At 63.6% G+C, this 21366-nt stretch overlaps 5 protein-coding genes across 5 annotated transcripts; 4 read left to right on the forward strand and 1 right to left on the reverse strand.

Moving 5' to 3' along the window:
• Window positions 1–584: 584 nt before the first annotated feature.
• Q8F55_006747 (uncharacterized protein) lies at window positions 585–3191 on the forward strand (the record flags this gene model as incomplete). The annotated part of the gene is made up of 5 exons (XM_069355198.1): window positions 585–656; window positions 703–827; window positions 863–1143; window positions 1183–2702; window positions 2751–3191. 5 exons carry the CDS (start codon window positions 585–587, stop codon window positions 3189–3191), a joined length of 2439 nt encoding a protein of 812 aa, XP_069207269.1.
• A 683-nt stretch (window positions 3192–3874) lies between these two features.
• Q8F55_006748 (uncharacterized protein) lies at window positions 3875–5297 on the forward strand (the record flags this gene model as incomplete). Its single annotated transcript, XM_069355199.1, has 5 exons — window positions 3875–3914; window positions 3961–4010; window positions 4062–4107; window positions 4209–4309; window positions 4581–5297. The coding sequence occupies 5 exons, from the start codon at window positions 3875–3877 to the stop codon at window positions 5295–5297; spliced, it is 954 nt and encodes a 317-aa protein (XP_069207270.1).
• A 320-nt stretch (window positions 5298–5617) lies between these two features.
• On the reverse strand, window positions 5618–8037 carry Q8F55_006749 (uncharacterized protein; the record flags this gene model as incomplete). The annotated part of the gene is made up of 3 exons (XM_069355200.1): window positions 5618–7707; window positions 7742–7875; window positions 7913–8037. 3 exons carry the CDS (start codon window positions 8035–8037, stop codon window positions 5618–5620), a joined length of 2349 nt encoding a protein of 782 aa, XP_069207271.1.
• A 5364-nt stretch (window positions 8038–13401) lies between these two features.
• Q8F55_006750 (uncharacterized protein) lies at window positions 13402–16391 on the forward strand (the record flags this gene model as incomplete). Its single annotated transcript, XM_069355201.1, has 10 exons — window positions 13402–13420; window positions 13477–13501; window positions 13550–13608; window positions 13653–13719; window positions 13768–13798; window positions 13860–13977; window positions 14015–15296; window positions 15346–15543; window positions 15593–16037; window positions 16086–16391. The coding sequence occupies 10 exons, from the start codon at window positions 13402–13404 to the stop codon at window positions 16389–16391; spliced, it is 2550 nt and encodes an 849-aa protein (XP_069207272.1).
• Window positions 16392–18078: 1687 nt separating this feature from the next.
• On the forward strand, window positions 18079–20308 carry TUP1 (general transcription repressor; the record flags this gene model as incomplete). The annotated part of the gene is made up of 6 exons (XM_069355202.1): window positions 18079–18102; window positions 18457–18628; window positions 18682–18763; window positions 18820–19007; window positions 19060–19508; window positions 19562–20308. 6 exons carry the CDS (start codon window positions 18079–18081, stop codon window positions 20306–20308), a joined length of 1662 nt encoding a protein of 553 aa, XP_069207273.1.
• Window positions 20309–21366: the final 1058 nt, after the last annotated feature.

The raw sequence follows: 21366 nt of genomic DNA on the forward strand, positions 1-21366 counted from the left end.
AAGCAAGACTGCAACGAACGACACGACGTTGCCTTTGCCATTGCTCGACGAGCTCTCATTCTCACCCACATGTGCGCGACGACATCAAGCGAGCGCAGATAGCTCTTGCACCACTCTCATCTTGACTGCTAGCTACTTGTTGACAAACGACGACCGACGCGACTAGGCCCGAGCGAGCCACAGCGACCGACCACAACAAAATCTGGCCTGCCCGGCCACCACCCCGCGACCTCGCCATCACGGCAAAGCAGGCGGCTGCCGCCAACACTGTCCCAACAGCCGCTTCTGCCGCTCGCTTGGATCCCGACCCGGCCTGAAACAGAAACACCATCACCACCGACGACGCTCGCTCGCTCGCCCGCGCGACCAGTGCCCGCCCACTGCCTGGCACGGCTCTACGCGCTCCTGCCTCGTCATTCTCGCCCTGTTTCCCGTCGCGCCTGCAGCCTGCCCGCCCCGCACCCCGCCGACACACCCCCTAGTCACAGTCACCAGGCTGGCGCAACACCATGTTGTCGCCTCCATCACTCGTGCCCCGGGGGCTGGTGTCCGCGTACCATGAGCACATTCACCACACACACAAGATGCAGATCGCCAATGAGACGTCCAACGTCGAGAGCGAACGTTGGGTCATCATTGGCGACACGGTCATCCTGGTGAGTCACGCCGACCGACAAGATGCTCGTGCTGACCGCCCTCTAGTCGTTGACCATCCTTGGAGCCTTCTTCATCCTCGGCAACATGCTTGCCAACGAGATCCGGGGCAGGGCCGCCACGGTCAGAATGCGCCTCGTCCAGGCCCTCGTGCTGAGCGACGTCGTCATGGGGTGGGTTTGGATTTCGTGCACAGCTCATGCGACAGAATATCAGGACTGGTCGGATGCTGCCTCGAGCTGTCGGGCAGCCCCCTCGCCCTCGATACACAGTCGTGCGACGGCCTCGGCGTTCTCTTTGTCGCCGTCATCTTCTCGCAGCACCTCTGGACCCTGTCCCTTGCCTGTGCCACTTTCATGATCCTCACAAAGCCACTCCACCCACTCACCTCGTGGATCGAGAAGAACTGGTACTGGTCCTGGCTCGTCGTGTGGATCATCTCGTTTGGCGTCTCGGTCCTCGGCCACTTCCTCTACGGCTACGTCCCTTGTGAGTTGCAGCGTCATTCGCCACGCTGACCGTCCCCAGCTGGTGGCATCTGCTACTATGGCAACAACGCTGGCCTCTTCGCCGAGCTCATCCAGTTTGTCCCCCGTGGCATTGTCTTCGTCTGCATCGCCTTCCTCTACGGCAGGCTCTACGTCTTCCTCAAGCGCCCAGACACGATTCGCACCGGCTACTCGGACGGCAGCGGCTCGTCGTACTCGCGCGGCAAGAAGCCCTCGTTCCTCAACTCGCACAACTCGCGCCCACGCCACAAGTCCTTCTTCCAGCGCGGACACCGCACTGTCCTGGTCGAAGATCACCACGCCCACAGCGCAGGGTCAGTTCACAGCCACCACAGCGGGCCCAAGCCGATGCCGCCGCCGCTCCAGGTCATCCAGCCCGACCCGAAGAAGCTGTCCGAGAAGCTCGCCGATCTGGACACGGCCACGCCCACGAGCTCCCGCCCCAAGCTTGGCGGCAAGCGCCTCTCAAAACAGCAGCAGAAGGAGCTCGCCGAACTCCCCCCGTGGGAGCGCGTCGAGCTCCCCGCCTTCCAGGTTGACGGCCAGCGGTATGGAGGCGCCGGCGCCTCGGCTCTCTCCACGTCCCCGCCTCCCCAGAACACTTGGGCAGACTGGCGCGGGTTTGGCGGCCGCAAGCGCCCATCAACCAGCACGACTCAGTCCTCGGGTGCCACAAAGGTCGGCTCGATCACGGACAAGTCGCCATTCGCGTCGCCGACGAGACCAGCATTCGATACCAAGTCTCTTGGCACTCCGACATCCGCCACCTTCCTCGACCGACCCGTCTCACCCACGAGCCTGCCCCCACGAGCGTCCATATCGATGGCCTCGGGCGCGCCGCTGAACATGACCCTGCCCACAAAGGTCACGACCAATGGGAGCGGCAGTGGCAGCGACGACACGGCGCCGAGCACCGCCACCACCGCCGTGGACCCTTCACTACCAGAGATTGTCCAGCCCGCCAACCGCCGCCGCTCGTTCGAGTTTGGCCAGTCGTTCTCGTCTGGAGTCGCTCCTGACGAGCACCAGCCCTTCGGCCCGGCGCCCCAGCCGTTCATGTGGTCCCATGGTGATCCGTCGCCCTTTGAGAACGGCAACCCGATCGACGTGCGCCGCCCGTCGTTGGCCGTCTCGTCGGCGTCGACAGAGGTGTCTTCGGTAGTCCACGCGCCTATCCTGACCGGCCGCCGCGTCTCCATCATGCCCATGCCCGTGTCCCGGTCGTCGACGCCCCGAGGCTCGCTCACCGCCGACCAGATCATCAAGGACCTGCCCCGTCCGCCTACTCCAAAGCAGTCGGCGCTGCGCAAGAATGACAACGATGTCGAGAAGGGCAGCATGGCTGACGACGATGACGATGCCGACGACGACGACGGCATGGATCTGGCCGACTTCCTCAAGCAGGCCCCCCCGTCCAGGAACGGACACGACCCCTTTGTGGTCACCAACAACAGTGAAAACGTCGAGTACGTCGCCGAGTCGATGGCCTCGTACCTCAACCGCAAAACGGCTCTCTTGATGCTGTGGTTCCCTCTAGGCGTAAGTGTCTCCCCCGCACCTCTTCGTGTTCCCATCTGAACAGTGCAGTACGTTTTGCTCTTCTCGGTGTCGCTCATCCGCATCATCTTCGACTTTGTGGGCCAGCCTCCTACGGCGCTGCGCGCCGTGTCGCGATGGATGATCTTCGGACAGGGTCTCCTCGACGCCATCATCTACGGCGTAGTCGAGTGGCACACGAAGCGAGTCGTCCGCAAGCGCGTGCGCAAGGGCACGTTCTCGCCGCGCACGTCTGGCGGCCACACTGGCGGGTCGGGTATCGGCAACGCCCTGCGCGGCCTCGGCAGCGGCAGCTGGCGTCCGCAGAGCCCGACGAGCACGCAGAAGCAGGCCGACAACCAGACGTCGTCTGTGGGCCGGCGCAACGTGTCGCCGACCGTGAGCTTTGCCGACCCGGAGCGGTCCATCCTGCAGCGCCTTGACGAGAGCAAAGAAACAGACTTGAAGTGTAGTGCGAGAGCGAGCGTGTAACAACAGCACCCACCACCAACCATTTGTATTGCTACCTACCCTCTTATCCCCCATTACCTTTTTTGGACATTGTGCATCCATCCATTACAAAGCCTGTATGCATTTGGCTAGATCTGACCTGAGACTGTTTAGAGTTGGGGGAGGGTGGGCATATGGCCAGAGAGAGATCGCATGAAATGTCACGAGATGCCACATGGTGCCGCGCGCGCAGCAAGCAGAAAATAGCGGCATCAGAACTGCACCGCCGGAGAGTGTGACGCCTGGCGCAGGCTGGCTGGGTGCACCCCACCCACGCCGCACCGCCCCTCCTCCCTGCGCCATCGACGACCGCCGCCGCCGCCGCCGCCTACCTGCCTCGCTCTGCTCAAACGCGTCGTCCGGGGGGCGACGAGCAACGCAACGCAACACCACGCAACGCAACGACCACTGCACACACTCACACTCTCATCCATCACATCCATCTCGCACCGAAAAGCATACACCTACTCGGCACCATCAGCACATTCTAGACCAGCCCACACGCGCACACACGGACCCCGCAACCCAGGCCGCACCGAGGCCCGCCAGGTCCGCCCGTCCGCCCGTCCGTTCATCTGCCCGCCGCTCGTCTCCGCCCGCCTCGGCCCCCGTCACCCTCCACTCGTAGCCGACTGGCGGTTCTCGAACAGAACACACAGCCCACCATGTCCAAGCCCCTCATCGATCCGCGGTACTGCTGCTGTGGTGCGTGCCGCCCCTCCGACTTACTGTACCCCCGCTCACCCCGCAGCCATCCCGCTCGTCAACGCGGGCATCTACGCCATCCTCGCCGAGCAGGCCGTGAGTTGCGAGGCTACGGCCGCCAGAGCGAACGAGTGCTGACACCCCCAGGCCCTCGGCATCGCAGCAGGCGTGCTGTCCTTCGTCGCGCCCGCAGGTAAGCGGCATCGGCGCATGGCTTGAGCAGGGCCCGCGCGCCCCTCTGAACTGCTCCTGCCTTGCCGCCAGAACTGGCGCGCAGCTGCTGACACGCCCCAGTCGTCGGCGCAGAGGTCCCGTCGTTCGTGACGTACATCTTTGGCATTGTGTGCTTTGTCGGCGTCGCGATCCAGCCCCTCGGCTTCTTTGGCGTGTTCCGCGTAAGTGTCGTGTCGTGGGTACCGCCGTCGCTGGTGGTGCGACGAGTGCGAGACGTGCATGAGTGTGTGCGATCTGTAACGCCGCGCCGTGCCGTCGCTGCGCTGCGGCGTCGTGAAGGCAATGTGCGCCGCGGTTGTCTTCGACACCGCGGTCGTCTCGGTGCCGAGCCAGCACCCCCCACCCCCGCACAGCAATCCTCGCCGTCGCCGCAGCCAAGGCGGTACCACCGCACCACCGCTGCGCCCACAACGTCACTGACACTGTACGCAGGAAAAGACGTCCACATTCCGCTGGTACAGCGCACTGAACGCGATTGTCCACATCGCCGCGTTCGTCGTCTCGGCCGTCATCATCATCATCTCGGCGCTGCGTCACAACACGGCCGTGTCCAACTGCGAGTCCGACTACTTTGCGCCCAACAACCAGACGACGCAGATTGCAAACTCGACGCTCACTGACCAGGGTAAGGTGCTCTGCAACGCGTTTGCATGGGCCGACGTCGGCTTCATGGCCGGCCTCTGGGTCATCCTCTGCGTCACGCAGCTCTACTTTGTCATCACGGCCAGGCAGTACTCGGTCGCCCAGGTATCCGACCACAAGCTCTACCACTCGGTCTACAGCGAGAACCCCGAGGCCTTCACCATGTCCATCCTCCAGTCGCGCCGCTACAACCCCGACTCGGTCATGTTTACGCACCCCCCTCGCCACTCGGAGGCGTGGGACCACCGCGCCTCGGGTGAGAGCGGCCGCCACGAGCCAGGACCAAACACTGGAAGCGCATACTATGGCAACCAGCACAGCTACTCTGACGGTCGTGCCGGTGACAACGGCCGGTACGACGACGCAGAGTACGCACACCAGCCTGGTCCCCATGACAACTATGCCTTCAACAGTCCTGGCGGTGGGTACGTTGACCCTCAGTACATCCACTCAACCCCAGGCCCCCACATCCACTACAATGACTCTCCTCCCCCTCCCAAGACCTAAACACATCCACAAGCCCTCCTTCCATTCCCTCATCACAAGACTACACTGTTGAATACAGAGACATGCCCTATATACCCTCTCATGTACTGTTATGCACGCATGGACCATTTGAGGCGAGCGGCGAGCGCGACCGCGCGTCAGCGCGCGAGCCGCGAGCCGTGGTTTGCTCTCTGTCTTTGTTGTGACGAAGAACGGGCGCGTCGCGGCGGCACGCATCCACTAGACTCTTGCGCCGTAGCTCCTCACTGCCACTGCGCACACCTGCCCCCCACTCCTTATCCATCGCTATGCAAGCTGCATCCCATGCGCCTCACTGCGCCCTACAACCCCTCGACACTACTGAGCAAGTCGAAGCGGCTGCCGCCACCGCCGCCACCGGCCTTGCGCCCGTTAGCGGCCGCCCTCCGGCCCTTGGCCTTGGGGCGCGGCGGGGAGCGTGGAGCCGTCTTGGGCGCGCGGGTGAAGCCGAACATGTCGTCGGGGAGGTCGAGCACGGCGTCCTTGGCGTCCTTGAAGCGGTCGCGCGCGCCCGCGCTCCACCGCCACCCGGTGGACGGGGACGGGTCGACGCCGGCCAGCGCCGTGTGCAGCGCGACGCCAGAGATGAAACTGAACGGCAGCAGGTGCGTCACACCGTGCTCGGGCAGCAGGAGGAGCGCCTGCGCGAGCACCTGCGCGTCGGTGAAGGCCGCGGTGAGCTGCGCGACGAGCTCGGCGCTGCGGTTCGTGAGCGTCGGGTACTCGATCTCGGCGTCGTCAAAGGACTCGGCCTCGTCGTCGTCGGCGTCGGCGAGCGCCTCCCAGCCCGTGAGGGAGCCGATCCCGGCGCGGAGGACGGCCTCGACCTCGGTCTTTAACCAGCGCCGCGCGCCCGTCGTGTCCGCCTCGGCGGCCTGCACGACGCACAGGCGGACCGCGGCGACGAGCGGCTGGAGACGCGGGGGCAGCGCCTCGATCGCGGGCGTCTTGGCACCCAGGTGCTCGAGGTACAGCCCGAGGCGCTCCGTCAGCGGCTTGAGGCACGCGGGCGTGTCGGACTCGGGCTGGGCTGGGAGGTTGCTGCGCCGCGGGGCGACCCGGTTCGATGACCCCTGCCGCAGGTACTCGACCACGGCGCGCGGAGGTGTCGTGGCGATGAGCGTGGTGTCGCCCTCGTCTGCGTCTGAGTCGGCAGAGTCCGCGGCGCTTTCCGTGTCTCCCTCTTCGTTCTCGTCCACGCCAAGCAGCTTTCTCGCCTCCTGGTCCTGCTTGAGCTGGTCGAGCTCGTCGCCAGAGACTGCGGGGAAGCGGAGCCCACCGAGTCCCTCGTCCGTGATCGCGTATCCGGCGTAGCGGGCGGCCGTCCCCGCGGCAGACGCGCGCGTGCTTGGCCCCGCGGGGTCCTCGAGCCCGGGCCAGAGGTACACGCGGTCTGGGTAGAGCCACGCGTGCGTGACGAGGTTGAGGAAGCCGGCACGCTGGGCAGACGAGTAGGCCTTGAGCGCTGGCGATGGCTCTGGCGGCGTGCCCCCGGGCGTCGACATGCGGCTGAGAGACGTCGAACACCCCGCGAGGTCTAACTCGCCGCAGAAGGGGTACACGGAGCAGCAGTCGCGCCTGGGGAGCGAGTACTGCATCGTCGCGTCGATGATGGCGTCGGCAAGCTCTCTGAGGTCGCTGTCGTTGACATAGGGCCGGGTGCAGAGCTTGCGGACGACGCGGAACACGAGCTCGGCGGCGGCGTTGTCGTCGTTTGACCGCGGGCGGTCCAGCTGCTCGCGCAGCGCTCTCGCGACGCTGTGTATCCTGTCCGACGGCTTGCTCACGCCTGCCGAGAGCAGCTCCGGCACATTCGCCGGCGTGTAGTCGTTGCCCAGCAGCGACGAGAACAGCGGGAGGATGCTGGCCGGCAGTCTGAGTAAGCGGCACAGCGCGGGCGTCGCATACGTCGCGAGCACGAGCGTCGGGTTGTTGTACCGCGGCGGCGGCAGCAGCCTCGACGTGCGCCAGGCGCGCTGCTTTGTCGTCACGGTCGTGAAGCTGCCACCGTCGGCCTCGGCTTCGGCGTCCGGCGCGCCCTCGATCCACTCGAGCATGTCGAGCGGGCAGTAGCCCTTGAGCCGGTCGCTCGCCGCGGCCGAGAGCACGACAAAGTCCGTGTCCTTGCCGAGAACGTACCCTCCCAGCTCGTCGGCGAGCGTGACACACGCCCCGTCCGCCTCGCCGCGGGGCACAAACTTGACGGGCACGTCGAGGCCCGCGAGGGCGCGGGCGAATGCCGCCGCGGCGAACGGCGGGAGGACGGAGGACCCGCGCGAGAAGGACGGGCCGGAGCGCGTCGCGGCCGAGATGGTGTAGAACATGCGCGCGGTCGAGACGTGGCCCTGCATGCGCTCGAGCTGCGTCGCGTGCTTCTCTGGCGGGGATGCGCCTGGCGTCAGCGGCGCCCTCCGGCCGCAACTCACCATCAAAGACAAAGGTCGGCGCGAGCCCGGCCGCGCGCCACGCCTTGACGAGCCGCCGCGTGAGGCGGTAGAAGCGGAGGTACTCGCCTCCCGAGGCCCAGGGCAGCGCGTCGAGGTAGAGCTGGTAGATGATGCTGGGTGTGAGCGGGTTCGTGCGCGGGACTGGCTCACCCCCAGGCGTCGACGACGACGGGGATCGTCGCGCGCCCGCCCGCGCCGTCGCGGTCGAGCAGGACGGCGCGGCAGAGCGACTGGCGGTTTTCTTTGAGGAAGGTCTGGAGCCCGCGCACGCCCATTGTGGTGTGGGTCGGGGGTGGGGGTATGGGCGAGGAAAATCAAGGTCGAGAGTGCAAAGTGGAGGCCGTGTGGTCGCTGGGTGGCGATTTTCGTGCTCGGCGGACTCGGCGTCGGATCCGTCTCAGAGGTCAGCCGCGTCGGCGCGGGCGTCTCTCCGCCGTCGTCGATACAACGGCGCTGCATGCCATCGGCCTCTGGTTAGGACTACACCGACGCCGCAGCGACACGAGGTGACCACAACGCTGCATGCACGTCGATACGTCATACACTATCGCCCGTCGGCCGTCGCGTGCCCCGCGGCCGTCTAATCGGCCCCCTGGTCAAGTGCGCCAAGACTGCACAAACCTAAACAAGACCACGGGGCCACAGGTGTACGGCAAGCTCCCGTGACGGCACCGCAAACGATGCATAGTGGGGTATGGCAGTGTAGGCGTCGGGGAAGGGCAAGTACTTGCAACTAGCTCGCCGTCGATCACTGTCATATGCCGGTGCAGTGACAAACAACCCTCTCGCCGGGGAGCGATGAGGAAATGCCCATACCTTGAGTTAGAGCGTAACGAACGTCATGAGACTCTCGCCGCACAGCACTGAGGCGCGGTGGTCGGGTCACCCGTCATGAAGCGCACGCAATGCGCCGAGAGGACCGAGCGGCTCCCGCTCCGGCCTCCGACCACGGCTGAGCGGTTGACGTGTCTCGCGTCAGCCGTGATGTGGCAGAACTGGCCAGGCGGCCGTGCGGCGTCTCTCGAGGACCACGTCGAGTGGAAAAGGCCACATCAGCTGCAGCAGCAGCAGCGGTATCCGCAGTGATCCGTGGAAAGCACTCGGAGCACAGCTCAACGTGGTTGGCCTGCTCCCCCCTTGCCCCCCCAGCCCGAAGCCCTGCTCACCCGTCCCCTCCCCAACGGCCGTCACCCATTCCGAGACGGAGGGTCAGAGGAGCGATCTCCCTCGTGCGCGCTTGCAAACCCCGTCGTGCCGACGCGACAATAGCCAGCGCACCAGTGCGGCCCACTGCGCGGCGTGGCGGCCGCCACGGCGCCACGCGCCACGCAGATCTGCCCACCAGCCGTGGGCGTAATAAGCCGCCGCCCGACGCCGCCCCCCCACCACCCCCCACCCGGGTGCCGGGTATCGCGGGGATGTTGGGTGGGTGGGTGCGAGGCGAGGCGGGGCGGCGCACACCCAATCCCCGTTCCCTTCGCGTCGGCGAGGTGCTGCGTGGCGAGACTCGGGGGGAGCGGAGTGCTTCGGACGTCGGGGGGTATGCGGCTGGACGCTGTCTGTTCTGGGGTAAATTTGTGAAGGGGAAGGGGCTCTGGCTTTGCTCGCTGGCGGTGCTCGCGAGTGCTCAGGCTCGTCGGCGGGATCGGCGCGAACGCGACTCGACTCGATCTCTTCTGGCGTCTTTTCTCGTCGGGCAACTCGGCGATGCAGCGGGCAGGACTCGCCCGCAGCCTGGCACTTTTTATTGTCAGCTTTGGGGGGTGTATCGCCCGGTGTGCTCGTCGAGCGGAGGCGGGGTGTGAAGAAGCGCCGCCGAGGAGGGCCACCAGCCCATTCTCCATCCGCCCGACACGGACACCGGGGGTGGAGTAGAAGGTACTCACTAGCGCGATGCTTTGCTGGCATAGGAGGGGGAGAGTGTGAAGATTAATGCTAGGTACTACAGGACATACCCAGCTTCTGGCGGAGCAGAGAAGAAACACCGACGACAGCGGGTGGCGAAATGGATTGACGCTGCGAGCAGCTCCACACCCAGCCGCCGCCTACATCTCCACGCCTCGTCTCCACGCCTCGTCTCCACGCCTCGTCTCCACGCCTCGTCTCCACGCCTCGTCTCCACGCCTCGTCGAAATCGTCATGAGCAGCTGACCTCTACTTGCAATCAGTGCCGCCCCCGACGTAGACGGACGCTATGTCGACTCCGACTCCGCCGCCGCCGCGACCGGAGTCCTCGCCACCAACGTTAGCGCCACGCAATCGCCAAACCGCCGTCGCTCTGCGCCAGCCCAAGTCGCACCCTCTGCCAGCAGCGCACAACTCGGAGCGCAGCCCAACGACATGCCACGACGACACCGTGACGTAGCCCAGGCGACGCCGTGACGTGGAGCTGGAGCAGGCGCCAGAGCTACCAGTAATCCCGCGGCTCGGTCGAAAGGAGGCAGAGCGGGGCGGGCAGGCGTGCCCGCTCTGCCCCCCCCGCCACGGATATCGCAGCGGCGCGTGAAACTCGCGATCGCTGTCGCCGCTCTTCTGCCTCCTGCTCTCTGCTCGCTCGTCCCACGCCGGTTCCGACGGGCAGAGTGCACACACGACGCCTGTAAAGCCGCGGTCGCCTAGTCGACCGCCAACTCCCGCCACCGCCGCCGCCGGGCGACCGGCTCTTCAAAATGCACAACGCACGAACGATACGCAAAGCATTGCGAGCACGGTGGCGCCGCCGAAGCTGCCGGACGGCGAGGCGGGCTTGTGGCACCGAGAGTTCGCCGACTCCGGTTTCCCCGGACCCCGCAGACGTGCCTCCGGCTCCACTAGTTACGTGTATGCGCGGGCTCCGGGCCGAGTACAAGTACAGCGGAGGCCAGGTGACGTCTTAATTACGGGGCTGGCGGGTCTCTGCATCCGAGACTCGGAGCAGGGGGGGGGGGTCCGGTCCGAGCCCTAGGGAGCAGGCAGGTGCCACACGTGTTGCGCTCGCCGGCCGCGGGGCCGCCGCCCCCAGCGTTAAGCATGCTCTAATGAGCAGCCCCGAGACGTCTTGGGTTTCTGGAAGCGTCTCGGAGCGCTCCCCGGCTCGCTCGCCGTGTGTCGGGCACCGCGGCCCGCCGCGGTATGCAGCCCGCAGCCGTCTGTAGCCGCGACGATGATGGCGACGCATCGTCCCCCCCTTAACCCGCGCCCTAGGCCGATGAAACACTCCACGTGCACGCCGCACGCGTGCATGTGGAGCACGGAGCGCTGCATCGGACCCAACTGGCCCTCGGAGAGTGGCACCTGCCACCTGTGGCCGAGCCGCTGGCGCAGGCGCCAGGGATGCTTAAGACCGTGCCCCAGTGTTTCGACGGTTTACCCGTGATTCCGGGCCTAGGCTGGCGTCTGAATCCCCACTCGCTTGCTTGCACCACTTGCCTCTGTTGGGGTACTTTCCGACGTCTTGTGACGAAGATGTTATGTGTGTGACGATGCGATTATCGGGCAGATCATGCACCAAGTGCGGCTCCGGCTGAAGCGGAGGCGTGACGATCCGGGCGATGGACCCCGAGATATATGCCAATCTCTCCGGCATGTCGAGAGAGATCGTGCCGAACAAGACGGAGGCGCGGGGGATTGTCCGGGCTGAACCGCGTCAGCTGTCTCACTTGTCGCTCTGAAGGTACGGGATTGTCCGAGTATACAGGGACCGACGAAGACACAATCGCGTGGGAGCCGGGAGCTAGCATTGCGAGAGAGGTGGTGCTGCTCTGCTCTGCTCTGCTCTGCTCTAGCTGGTGGGGTCAGTGCCTTTTGCGAGTTGCTGGGCCTCGGGCACAAACGCTGCACGACATATGCTTGGCATCAGGGACGTGGGTATGCTAGGCTCACGAGACACTCACCCCTGGTGAACGCTCCACTAAACGTTGACGGTATGTGGCCTCGGATTGCGACCCCACACAGTGTCCAACCACGGACGTTAAACCCTATCTGGGGGGTGAGCGGTCGGGGGAGGGGAGGGGGGGGAGGAACGAGGGCGGCCGAGGTCTGCGACTATGCGTAAGCTTGTGTCAATAGGCGGCGGCCCTCTGACCCACTCGACCCTGGCTCGTTTCACCCCTGAGCATTGAGGCATGGATTGAGGCGAGACGCTGACGCTGTTTGCTTCTGTCCTAGTGCCTCGCTCGTCATGGCAGCAGCAGTGTGTGTTGTGCGCAAGACACGAGAATAGTCGTGGGGTAAACTGCTGCTGCATTCGCCCGCCCGCCCGCCCGCCCGGCCATGGGCCCAAACGACGCGAGACGTCGTGGTATTCGCCAGCCCAGTCAGCTGCCTGCAAATCCGGCAAGCTGGCTGGCTGGCTGACTGTCCCGCTGTCCCACTGGCCCACTCTACAAGCTGCATTGCCTTTGCATTGCCTCTCGGCCTTGATGCACAGCCCGCATAGCCATCAGCCCCATTCCGTGCATCATCATTAACCTTGTCAACTTTGCTGTCCCCTCCCCTGCCCGCAACGGTGTCGGCGTGGGTTGTGTGCAGCAGCCACATTGGGCTCGCTAGACGTGTTTGAGACTGCACTGCTTGCGGCCTCGGGTTTGTTACAGCTTGAACCGTCTTGTCATGATCCACCAGAGGTCCTGGACAGTTAATCGACTACTGGCGCAGAGCGAGGAGGGTCGAGTCAGGGGAGCACGACCAGTACCCAACGTAAACCTTGCGTACGCCTGTCGACCTGACCCTGCCTGGCGTCACTCCGCAATCTGTGGGTTTCAGCCAGCAGCTCTTCGTCGTACCTAGTTGTGCGACTGGGCCCTTTTCCGGCTTACACGCTGGTGGGCGGCGCGGCGGTCGTGCGTACGTGCGTAGCGTGCGTGCCGTAATGCAGAGTGTGCAGTGCGTTGGTTCGTTGGTTCGGCTTGCAACGCCAGCATCCGACGACAAGTGACGGTAGTACAGTGGGGGTATCACTCGACAGGGGCCAAGCGAGACAAGACGAGACGAGAGCAAGCAAGCCAACGGATCGTGGACGCCGAGAAGAGCGCACACCAAGGCCCGCCCGCAGCAGTCGCGTAGGACAGAGGTACGCAATACCTTGGGCACATGGCCTGGCTAGCCTGGCTCTAACGCTCTCGCGCGCTCCGGACGAGGTGCCGACCTCTTGAGCCGACCATAGGCGCCTCTCTCCTTGCACCCTCCCCTCCCCTGGCAGTCTCTCTCCCCGACTCCAGTTTCCGACAATTACCACCTCATATATCACACTCGCGGCACCCCCCCCCCCTCCTCTCCTCTTCATGAGGAATCCTGATTCTGATCCCCTCGGCACCTCGGATGGTGCCGACTTTGCCAGCAGCAGCAACAACAGCATAGGGGAACATTCATGGAGTCAACACAACAATCATTTAGCCTTGTCCATCCCACTGCCCCTCACTCCGTCATCACCACTACCACCCCCACCACCACCACCACCACTACCACAACAACCTCCACCACGCTCACTCGACCATCAACCATCGCACGACCCACCACCACCAGGGCACGCGCCCTTGCCACCTCGTCTGGCCGGCCCTCCATCCCACCCGGGGCAGGTCATTGACTCTCTTCTCGGCTACCCAGAGCTTGTCGACCTCATGAACGGCCAACCACCCACTCCGCCCACTGCAAATTCCGCCATGGCCGACTCAATGCACGGTTAGTCTGAAAAAGCCATCACCGCCAAATCCAACGTTGACTGACACCACCAGCAGACTCGTCGAGCTCGGCCGCCTCCGAGTGAGCGACATTGCAGCCCTTGCCAAGCCATGAAACTGACACCCAAAGCAGCGCCGAGGCCAGGTCTAGGCCAGATCCCATCAGGCAGCCATCAGACATGGACAGTGGTGAGCGGGCTTGACTCAACCCCTTCAGTGGCTAACGCGTCTAGTGCCAACCACCGCTCCCAAGAAGGTCGATGTTTCCCACTTTCCTCACTATGGCCTCAAGAGAGGCATGTAAGTCTGCTCTCGTACGACCTCCTTCGGCGCTCACCGTCACTCCAGGGCATGCACGTTCTGCCGCCGCCGCAAGCTGGTAAGTGTTTTGGGCCGCGCCCCTCGTCTCCTCCCCCCTGTGTTGCGCTGACACGTCCCAGCGCTGCTCTGGCGACCGGCCAACATGCACCAACTGCATCAAGTACACAAAGGTGTGCGAGTACGGGCCACCAGTCAAGGAGCCCAAGCCAAATAATTCGCGCCAGAACTCGCAGCAGAGTAAGTGTCGATCCTGAACCAGGATGCTGACCCCAAGCCTCAGGCTCATCCTCTGTGCCTCGGTACTCGGTGCCAGGACCTGATGTCCTCATGCCCCAGGTCATGCCCATCCAACAACACGGGCCGTCCGGCATCCCAACTCAATCCGGAGTCTACAACCAGACTGTGCCTCAGCAGTACAACTATCTGATGCCCACCACCACTCAATCGGACGGCTTGGGAATCGCCGGAATGGGTGCCGGATTCCAATCCCCCATGTTCCAACAGCAATCACAATTCGTGCCCATGATGACCACGCCTGGTATGATGCCATTCGGGACCGCGAACGCCTCTTTTACTGGCGCTCAGGGTTGGCTGGGTGGCGATGGCATCGTGCAGCCACAACCTTACGACGCCAGCCCTCACTTTCACCAGGGTGTCCTCACCTCGGAGCCCTACGACATGGCGCAGGGCAGTCTTTCAGCCCAGCAGCAGCAGCAGCCGCTCCCCACCTCGGCGAGCATCTCGCAGCTCCCGTCCGACACATCGACACCAGAACAGGTCCTCACGAGCCAGTCGACAGACTCGTCCACGCACGGCGGCGGCGGCAGCGCCAAAATCTCGAGCCTCTTTCGCCAGAACGCCAGTCTTCACTATGTCTCGGACGTCCAATCGGTCGAAGGGCTCACGGAACGCCTCGGCGAGTTCCTGTTCAGCCCGAACGCCAGCGCTATCAGCGAGGAGGAGGCTTCCAAGCGTCGAAAACAGTCTTCTGGGCACTCGTCCAAGGATATGCCAGTCACGCCAGGCAGCTTGTCACGGCTACGAACGGAATACGACGGTCTACAAGATGTCACACGAACAGTGCTTCTCGACTGCTTTTTGGAGCATGCCACGCTCTTTTTCGAGATGAGCATCCCGCGCTTCCGGTACCGCATGACGTTTGCAGACCGCAGACGCCCAAACCAAGCCCTCCTCAATGCCATGTACCTGTGGGCGACACGCATCTCGAACAGCCCCCAGATGGTCAACATGGAGAAGCACTTTTTCGAGCAGTCGGTCAAGGCGCTCGACTCGTCCACGTCGAGTGTGGACCGCCTCATCGACTCGGTAAGGGCAGCCATGCTGTTGGCAGCGTACTCGCACTCGTCTGGACGGCATCATGAAGGATGGTGCCTCGCGGGCTTGGCGACACGACTCGTCCTTTCGTGTGGTCTGCACCGCATCCCGTCGTGTGTACATCGGCCGGAGCCACCCAAGAACCCGTTCCTACGCAACCGGTTCTTCCTGCTACCGCCACCAGATGATGCCGTCGAGCTGGGTGAGCGAATCCATGCTTTGTGAGTCGAGTCGAGTGTGGTGCCACAAGGGCGGTGCTGACTGTGGCAGCTGGGCTGTTTTCGCCATCGACCGCTGCGGTGCACTTGCCACTGGATACTCTGCCGGCATCCGCGACGAGGACATCACGACTCCGTTCGGCAGGCATCTGGTAGACATCGCCTCGGGCAATGTGACGGAACGAGACGATGTGACCGTCCGCGACTTGTACAAGGGCACCGCTTCTGGCGCCGAGAACGACACGCATTAGTGAGTTGCGCTGAGATCTGGTCACGCGGGCGGGTTGCTTACCACTCAGCACCAAATGGGTCAAGTGTGTCGCCATCCTGGAGCGCTCGGCAAAGCTCGTGTTCCTCGAGCCAGAAGAGGACTCGCCTTACGCGCTGGCGTGGAACCAGTACTCGCTCACGGTCCACCGTGACCCGGGCCAGTCCAAGCCGCCCGAGTATCTCAACCAGCCCAAGTACCGCAACCCGCGCCACTACCGCGAGTGCCTTTTGGCTGTCGAGCAGCTCGTTGGCCAGATCGGTGACGAGGGTGTCTTCCCCGTATACCGCCTGCTCCACGCCGAGCAGGACGGCATGGACCAGCCAAACATTCCCTCCAACATTGTCATGCTCCACCATTTGATCACTGCGGTACACATGGTCCTGCATGACATCAACTCGCTCGGCGTGGAAAACACCGAGGCTCTACGAGCGGCACGCAAGAGCGTGCAGCTGTTCAGGTCTCTACCAAAACTTGTCAGTGTGGCGGCCACAACCTCGTTATCCAAACTAACGCCCTCCCAGCCATTTACAGACGTTGACGCCTTTGTCGTGCTCGTCTGGAGCATGATCTCCAAGGTTCTCATCAAAGAGATCCACCGGCTCAGCCTCGCCGGCGACCACGAAGCAGCGCACAACGTCGGACTAGACGCCGACACTGTGGTCGAGGAAATCAGCCGAATCGGCGAGACAATGTATCTCGCACGCACGCAGGCTCGAGCCATCGAAGAGCTCAAGCTCGCGGCGTTTGCGGCCGGCAACAAGGATGCCAACAACCCACCACTCGCCATGCCCCAGCTCGAGAGCTTCATGTTCCCTCAACACATGTGATGCTCGCCGGCTGCCGGGTGACTGAACATTAAGACTCGAGATTCGCGCACTCTGTTCTCTCACGACGTGTCACGGCTTGATGCCACAACGGACAATTATTCTCAACAGGCATTTGTATAGAAGTGAGGATGGAGGAGGGGCAGAGGAGGAGACGGAGGAGGACGACGATCGAACGCATCTACGGCCATGTCCATTGCGCCACACATATATCTCTCATCCCCCACGGTCCCGTACGGGCCTCTAGTAGCCATACTGCATCCCATCCACAGACGGCCCCGCGTTTATAGCCAATGCCATTGTGTAAAGTACAACCAAGGTGGCGGCGTGTCGCTTAGCGCTGGTTTTGGTTGCATGACGACTTTGCGGCCGAGCAGTGACAGCAGCGCATTGTTTGACGGGTCTGTGCGCGGCGCCTCTGGCAGCGAGAGATTGGGTGGCGCCAGGCGAGGGATCGTACAGCGCGCAGCGCAGTGGAGGGGTCCGTGCGGAGGCACGATCCCGTCAGTGGCGGCCAGCGGCACACAGCAAGCAGCACAGACGGGGGACTGTCGACTTGGCGCGAGGCCCAGACAGGAGACAGCGCACACACGGACGCGGTGTCGTGCCATTGTCCCCCCGTTCACCGACCCCACCGTGCGCGCTGCCGGCGTCCATGCGCGCAGGTGTCGCCTGCTGCGCGCGACAATGCCGTGCGCGGCAAGTGCATGGATCGCCACACTGGGCTGGGCGGCAGTGACACTAGTGCCAGGAACGGCAAGAGCCACGAGGCGGGCGTGTTGGGCGAGCGACTCGGCGATCGATCGGCGCGATTGGAATGCGTGGAATGTGCTTGTCGCTGGCGCGCTTATACGGCCGTCCTCCTAATGGCGACCACTACGGGGTTTGTATTCGACAAGCTAATGGATGAGTCAAGGTGAAAAAATAGATGCCGGGGCCGAGATCGGCTGGGCTGGCTGGGGTGAGGGTGGAACGACACGACGGCGCCAGGGCACGCACCCACGACTTTCCACCAGGAACCAACCTGGGCCTTTTGCCTGCAGGCTGCCTGCCGCGCCTGGCGCCTGCCCACACCCCACGCGGACCGGCGGCGTCGCGGAGGCGGAGGCGGCGGCGGCACGGCGCACGACGCACGACACGACGCTGGCGGGGCAAGGGCGTGAGGGGGAGTCGACGACGACTCGCTGGATCCACTAGTTACACCCACCCACCCACAACTAGACGTACCAAGTTGCCAGATACACTGCTACTACCATTCCCCCCTGCCGCCCTTGCCCTTTCCCCCTTCGCCTTCCCCCCCACCCTCCCACTTAGCAGCATCAACACCTCAACTCGCGCTTTCGCCCTCTCCACTTATCCATCCACCACCACCAGTCTCACATTGCATCCATCCATCCATCCACCCCCGTCCAGCCCACGCCGCTCAGACAAACAGCACAACCAAGCGCAAGCACGCCCCGAATCCCGGACCCCTCTCTTCCCTTCATCCTCGACGCACAGAGCCCGGAACAATCGGCCAGTCTTGCTGCCTGCCAGCCTGCCCAGTCTGCACGAGCGCGAAGCGACCACCCACCCACCCAACCCCCCTTCTTCAACTCTTTGCGCCTCGGCCCCCCCACCCCCAGTCACCTTCTTTTTCAAGGCCAAAGTCGAGACCCCACGCTTGACACGATTGTTCTAAACAGCTCCCATGCAGCCCGCTGGTATTTACAACGTGAGTGGTAGTGTACCCGTACCCACAGACCTGGTTGCTCTTCGCTCGTGCCTGCCCCCGTGCTTCCGAGGCGGTGGGTCGGTGGTGCGTGCTCGGTCTCGTTGTCGACGGTGCATCCTCGCCCTCGCCCTCCACATTCCCCGCGACCTTGGATAACATTAAGCTGACGGCTCGTCCTTCTTTCACTCGCACTAATTCCCACAAACTGGCTTGGGACGGTATCTCTCATCCTACACACCGCCAATCCAATCTCGATTCTAAACGCTTTGGCTCATGCCCGTGTCGCCATCCCTCCTCTCTGGTGCTCCGCGCCAACGCGTCACTCATCCCCTTGTCCTTTCGTCGGCCTCGCAGCACCACCGCCTGCCTCCCGCGGCTGCGCCGACGGCGGCCCCGCTGTCAGCCGTCCCTCCCGCGTCGATCGCCCGACTGGGAGAGTTCTTTGACCTCATCAAGGCCGAGTTTGAGACGGTCGCCCAGGATGGCGGCAACTGGAAGGTGCAGAGGGACGAGTACGAGGCAAAGAGTGAGTTTGGTCAAGACCCCAGCGCGTTGGCCGTGCGCGACTAACCCAGGTAGTCTCGCAGCAGATCAACGAGCTCGGCATGATTCGTCAGTCACTATACGAGCTCGAGGCGACCCATGCAAAGGTCCGGCAAGAGTGAGTCGCCCGTTCTTTGTCCGTTAGAGCGGTGGATGCTCACACTGGGGGCGCAGATACGAGGCCGAGATTGCCCGTTTGCGTCGTGAGCTCGACAGCCGAGGCCCACCTGGCAACGGACCAGCGCCCACCTCGCCTCCTCACCTCCCACCTGCCAGCGGGCCCGAGGGCAACGAGCGCGGATCAGGATATCCATCCGCCCAGCTTCCCGGCCCTCCTCTCAACGGGGCAGACGCTAGTGCCTGTGAGTCGTCTGATCTTGCCACTGTCGCAAGTGCACTGACATCGCGACCCAGCTCGCTCCCCGTACCCCTCTGCTTCCATCCCCCGACCTCTCTCGACCACGGTTGACCGCAAAGAGTCGCGTTCCGTCACCCCAACGCGGAGTCCTCCCACGCTCCTCTCAGACCTCGACCCGGACAACGTATCGCGCGAGTTGAAGAAGGAGGGCTCGGACTGGTTCGCTATCTGGTCGTCGCACTCGAAGAAGCAGCTCGACGTGTCGTTAGTGCACTCCCTTGTCCACGACACGGTCGTCTGCTGCGTCAAGTTCTCCAACGACGGCAAGTACCTGGCCACTGGCTGCAACCGCACCGCGCAGATCTACGACACCAAGACTGGAGCAAAGATCTGCGTCCTCTTGGACGAGTCGGCGACGAGGACAGGCGACCTCTACATTCGCAGCATCTGCTTCAGCCCAGACGGCAAATACCTCGCCACAGGTGCCGAGGACAGGCAAATCAGGGTGAGTGAAGGGCAACGAATCTGCGAGTCCTCTACGTTTGTTAACCCCATCAGATCTGGGACATCAAGCAGCAGCGCATCCGCCACCTGCTCCAGGGTCACATGCAGGAGATCTACTCGCTCGACTTTAGCCGCGATGGGCGCTTCCTTGTCTCGGGCTCGGGCGACAAGTCGGCGCGCGTCTGGGACATTGAGAAGGGCGTCTGTGTGTTTGACCTTCGCATCGAGGACTTTATCCACAACGAGCACGGCCCCATCGACGCCGGCATCACCTCGGTCGCTCTGTCTCCCGATGGCAAGCTCGTGGCCGCTGGATCCCTCGACACGATGGTCCGCGTGTGGAATGTGCAGACTGGCCAGCAGGTCGAGCGCCTCAAGGGCCACAAGGACTCGGTCTACAGCGTCGCCTTCTCGCCCGACGGCAAGTGCCTGGTTTCGGGATCCCTCGATCGCACCCTCAGGGTCTGGGACCTTACCCAGACCAAGCGCGCGCTGGATGGCAACGGACCCAGCTCCAAGGACGCTGCCGAGAAGGGCGGCTTTGGCAGCTGCGCGTCGACTCTCAACGGTCACAAGGACTATGTTCTCTCGGTCGCAATTTCGCCAGACGGACGCTGGGTGGTTTCGGGCTCCAAGGACCGCTCGATCCAGTTCTGGGACATCCACTCTGGTCAGGCTCAGTTCATGCTGCAGGGTCACAAGAACTCTGTCATTTCCATCGATCTCGCTCGCTCGGGCGGCTTGCTCGCGTCTGGCTCTGGTGACTGCCACGCGAGGATTTGGAGTTATGGACCGCCGTAGAAGCGTTAATGTTGTGTTCTGAAATTTATAGTGCGCTAGCGTGTGCACGCCTGTAGCGGTGCCGTAGAGTTGGGATGCAGCATGTGTCTCTGTACGTCGCGCGCGCAATCTATATGTACATCCTTGGCTGTCTAAGTTTCTATGATGGCTCGTTTTTTAAAGAGCTTGGCGCTGCTCTGTCCGTCGTTTGCTGTGGGTGAGCGGCCGTTGGGCAGGGTGGCGTGAACCCGGTAGGAGTTTGTGGTGGCTTGGAGGCTGGACTGGGGTTTACGATGGCCGTCGGCGGGTGGCGAGCCCGGTTTTGTTTGTTGGACTGTGCTTGTTTCTCGACTTATGTGATACGAGGGCCTTCGGCGGGGGGGCGAGCCCGGGATCGTTTTGTTGATGGGTGGGTGCTGGTCGGTCTCGAGAGTTGCCTAAGCAAATGGGCAGGGGGCTTAGTTCGAGACTGGGTGTGTGCGCCTGCGCCCCATGTGGCTCAAGGACGAGCGAGGTCGGTGATGGGCTGGGCGAGCGCGTCCGCCAGTGAGCTGGCGGATGGGTGAGTGCGAGTAGTCGTGGTGGTCGTAGTCGTCGTTGTAGTCGTTTTGTTCGTTCTACGTCGTTTCGTAGCAGTCGTCGGTCGTAGCACGAGCAGTTTGGCAGACCGTGCAGGGCACAAGGTAGCGTGCAGAGCGTGGCACAGTGTCCGTGTGGGGAAGATGGAGGGCAGGCGCGTCGGACGCGGGGGAGCGCAAGGTCGGGCTCGGCCGGTTGTGGAGAACATGAGGTCGGTGGGTGCGTCGTGCGTGCGTGCCTGCACGCGCACACGCTCTCGAGGGTTTTATGTGCTGGGTGGGTGGGGTGTGGAAGAGGGGTGTGGAAGAAGTGGCGGGTCCAGCGAGTGAGACCTCGCGGAAATGACAGTGATAGAGGTCGGTTGGCGACCTTGTGAACAGGGCTCCGGGGCGTCTGTTGAAGACGGCGGGCGTTAAGGGCTCTTGGCCGGGCGCGTACTGGGACAGCGCGTGTCGTGTCGACGTCGTTACTGTACTGGCATTGTGGGGTTTTGGAGTTAT

The sequence above is a fragment of the Vanrija albida genome (genome assembly GCF_041260175.1).
Source record: "Vanrija albida strain AlHP1 chromosome Unknown contig_5, whole genome shotgun sequence".
Classification (NCBI taxonomy): Eukaryota; Fungi; Basidiomycota; class Tremellomycetes; order Trichosporonales; family Trichosporonaceae; genus Vanrija; species Vanrija albida.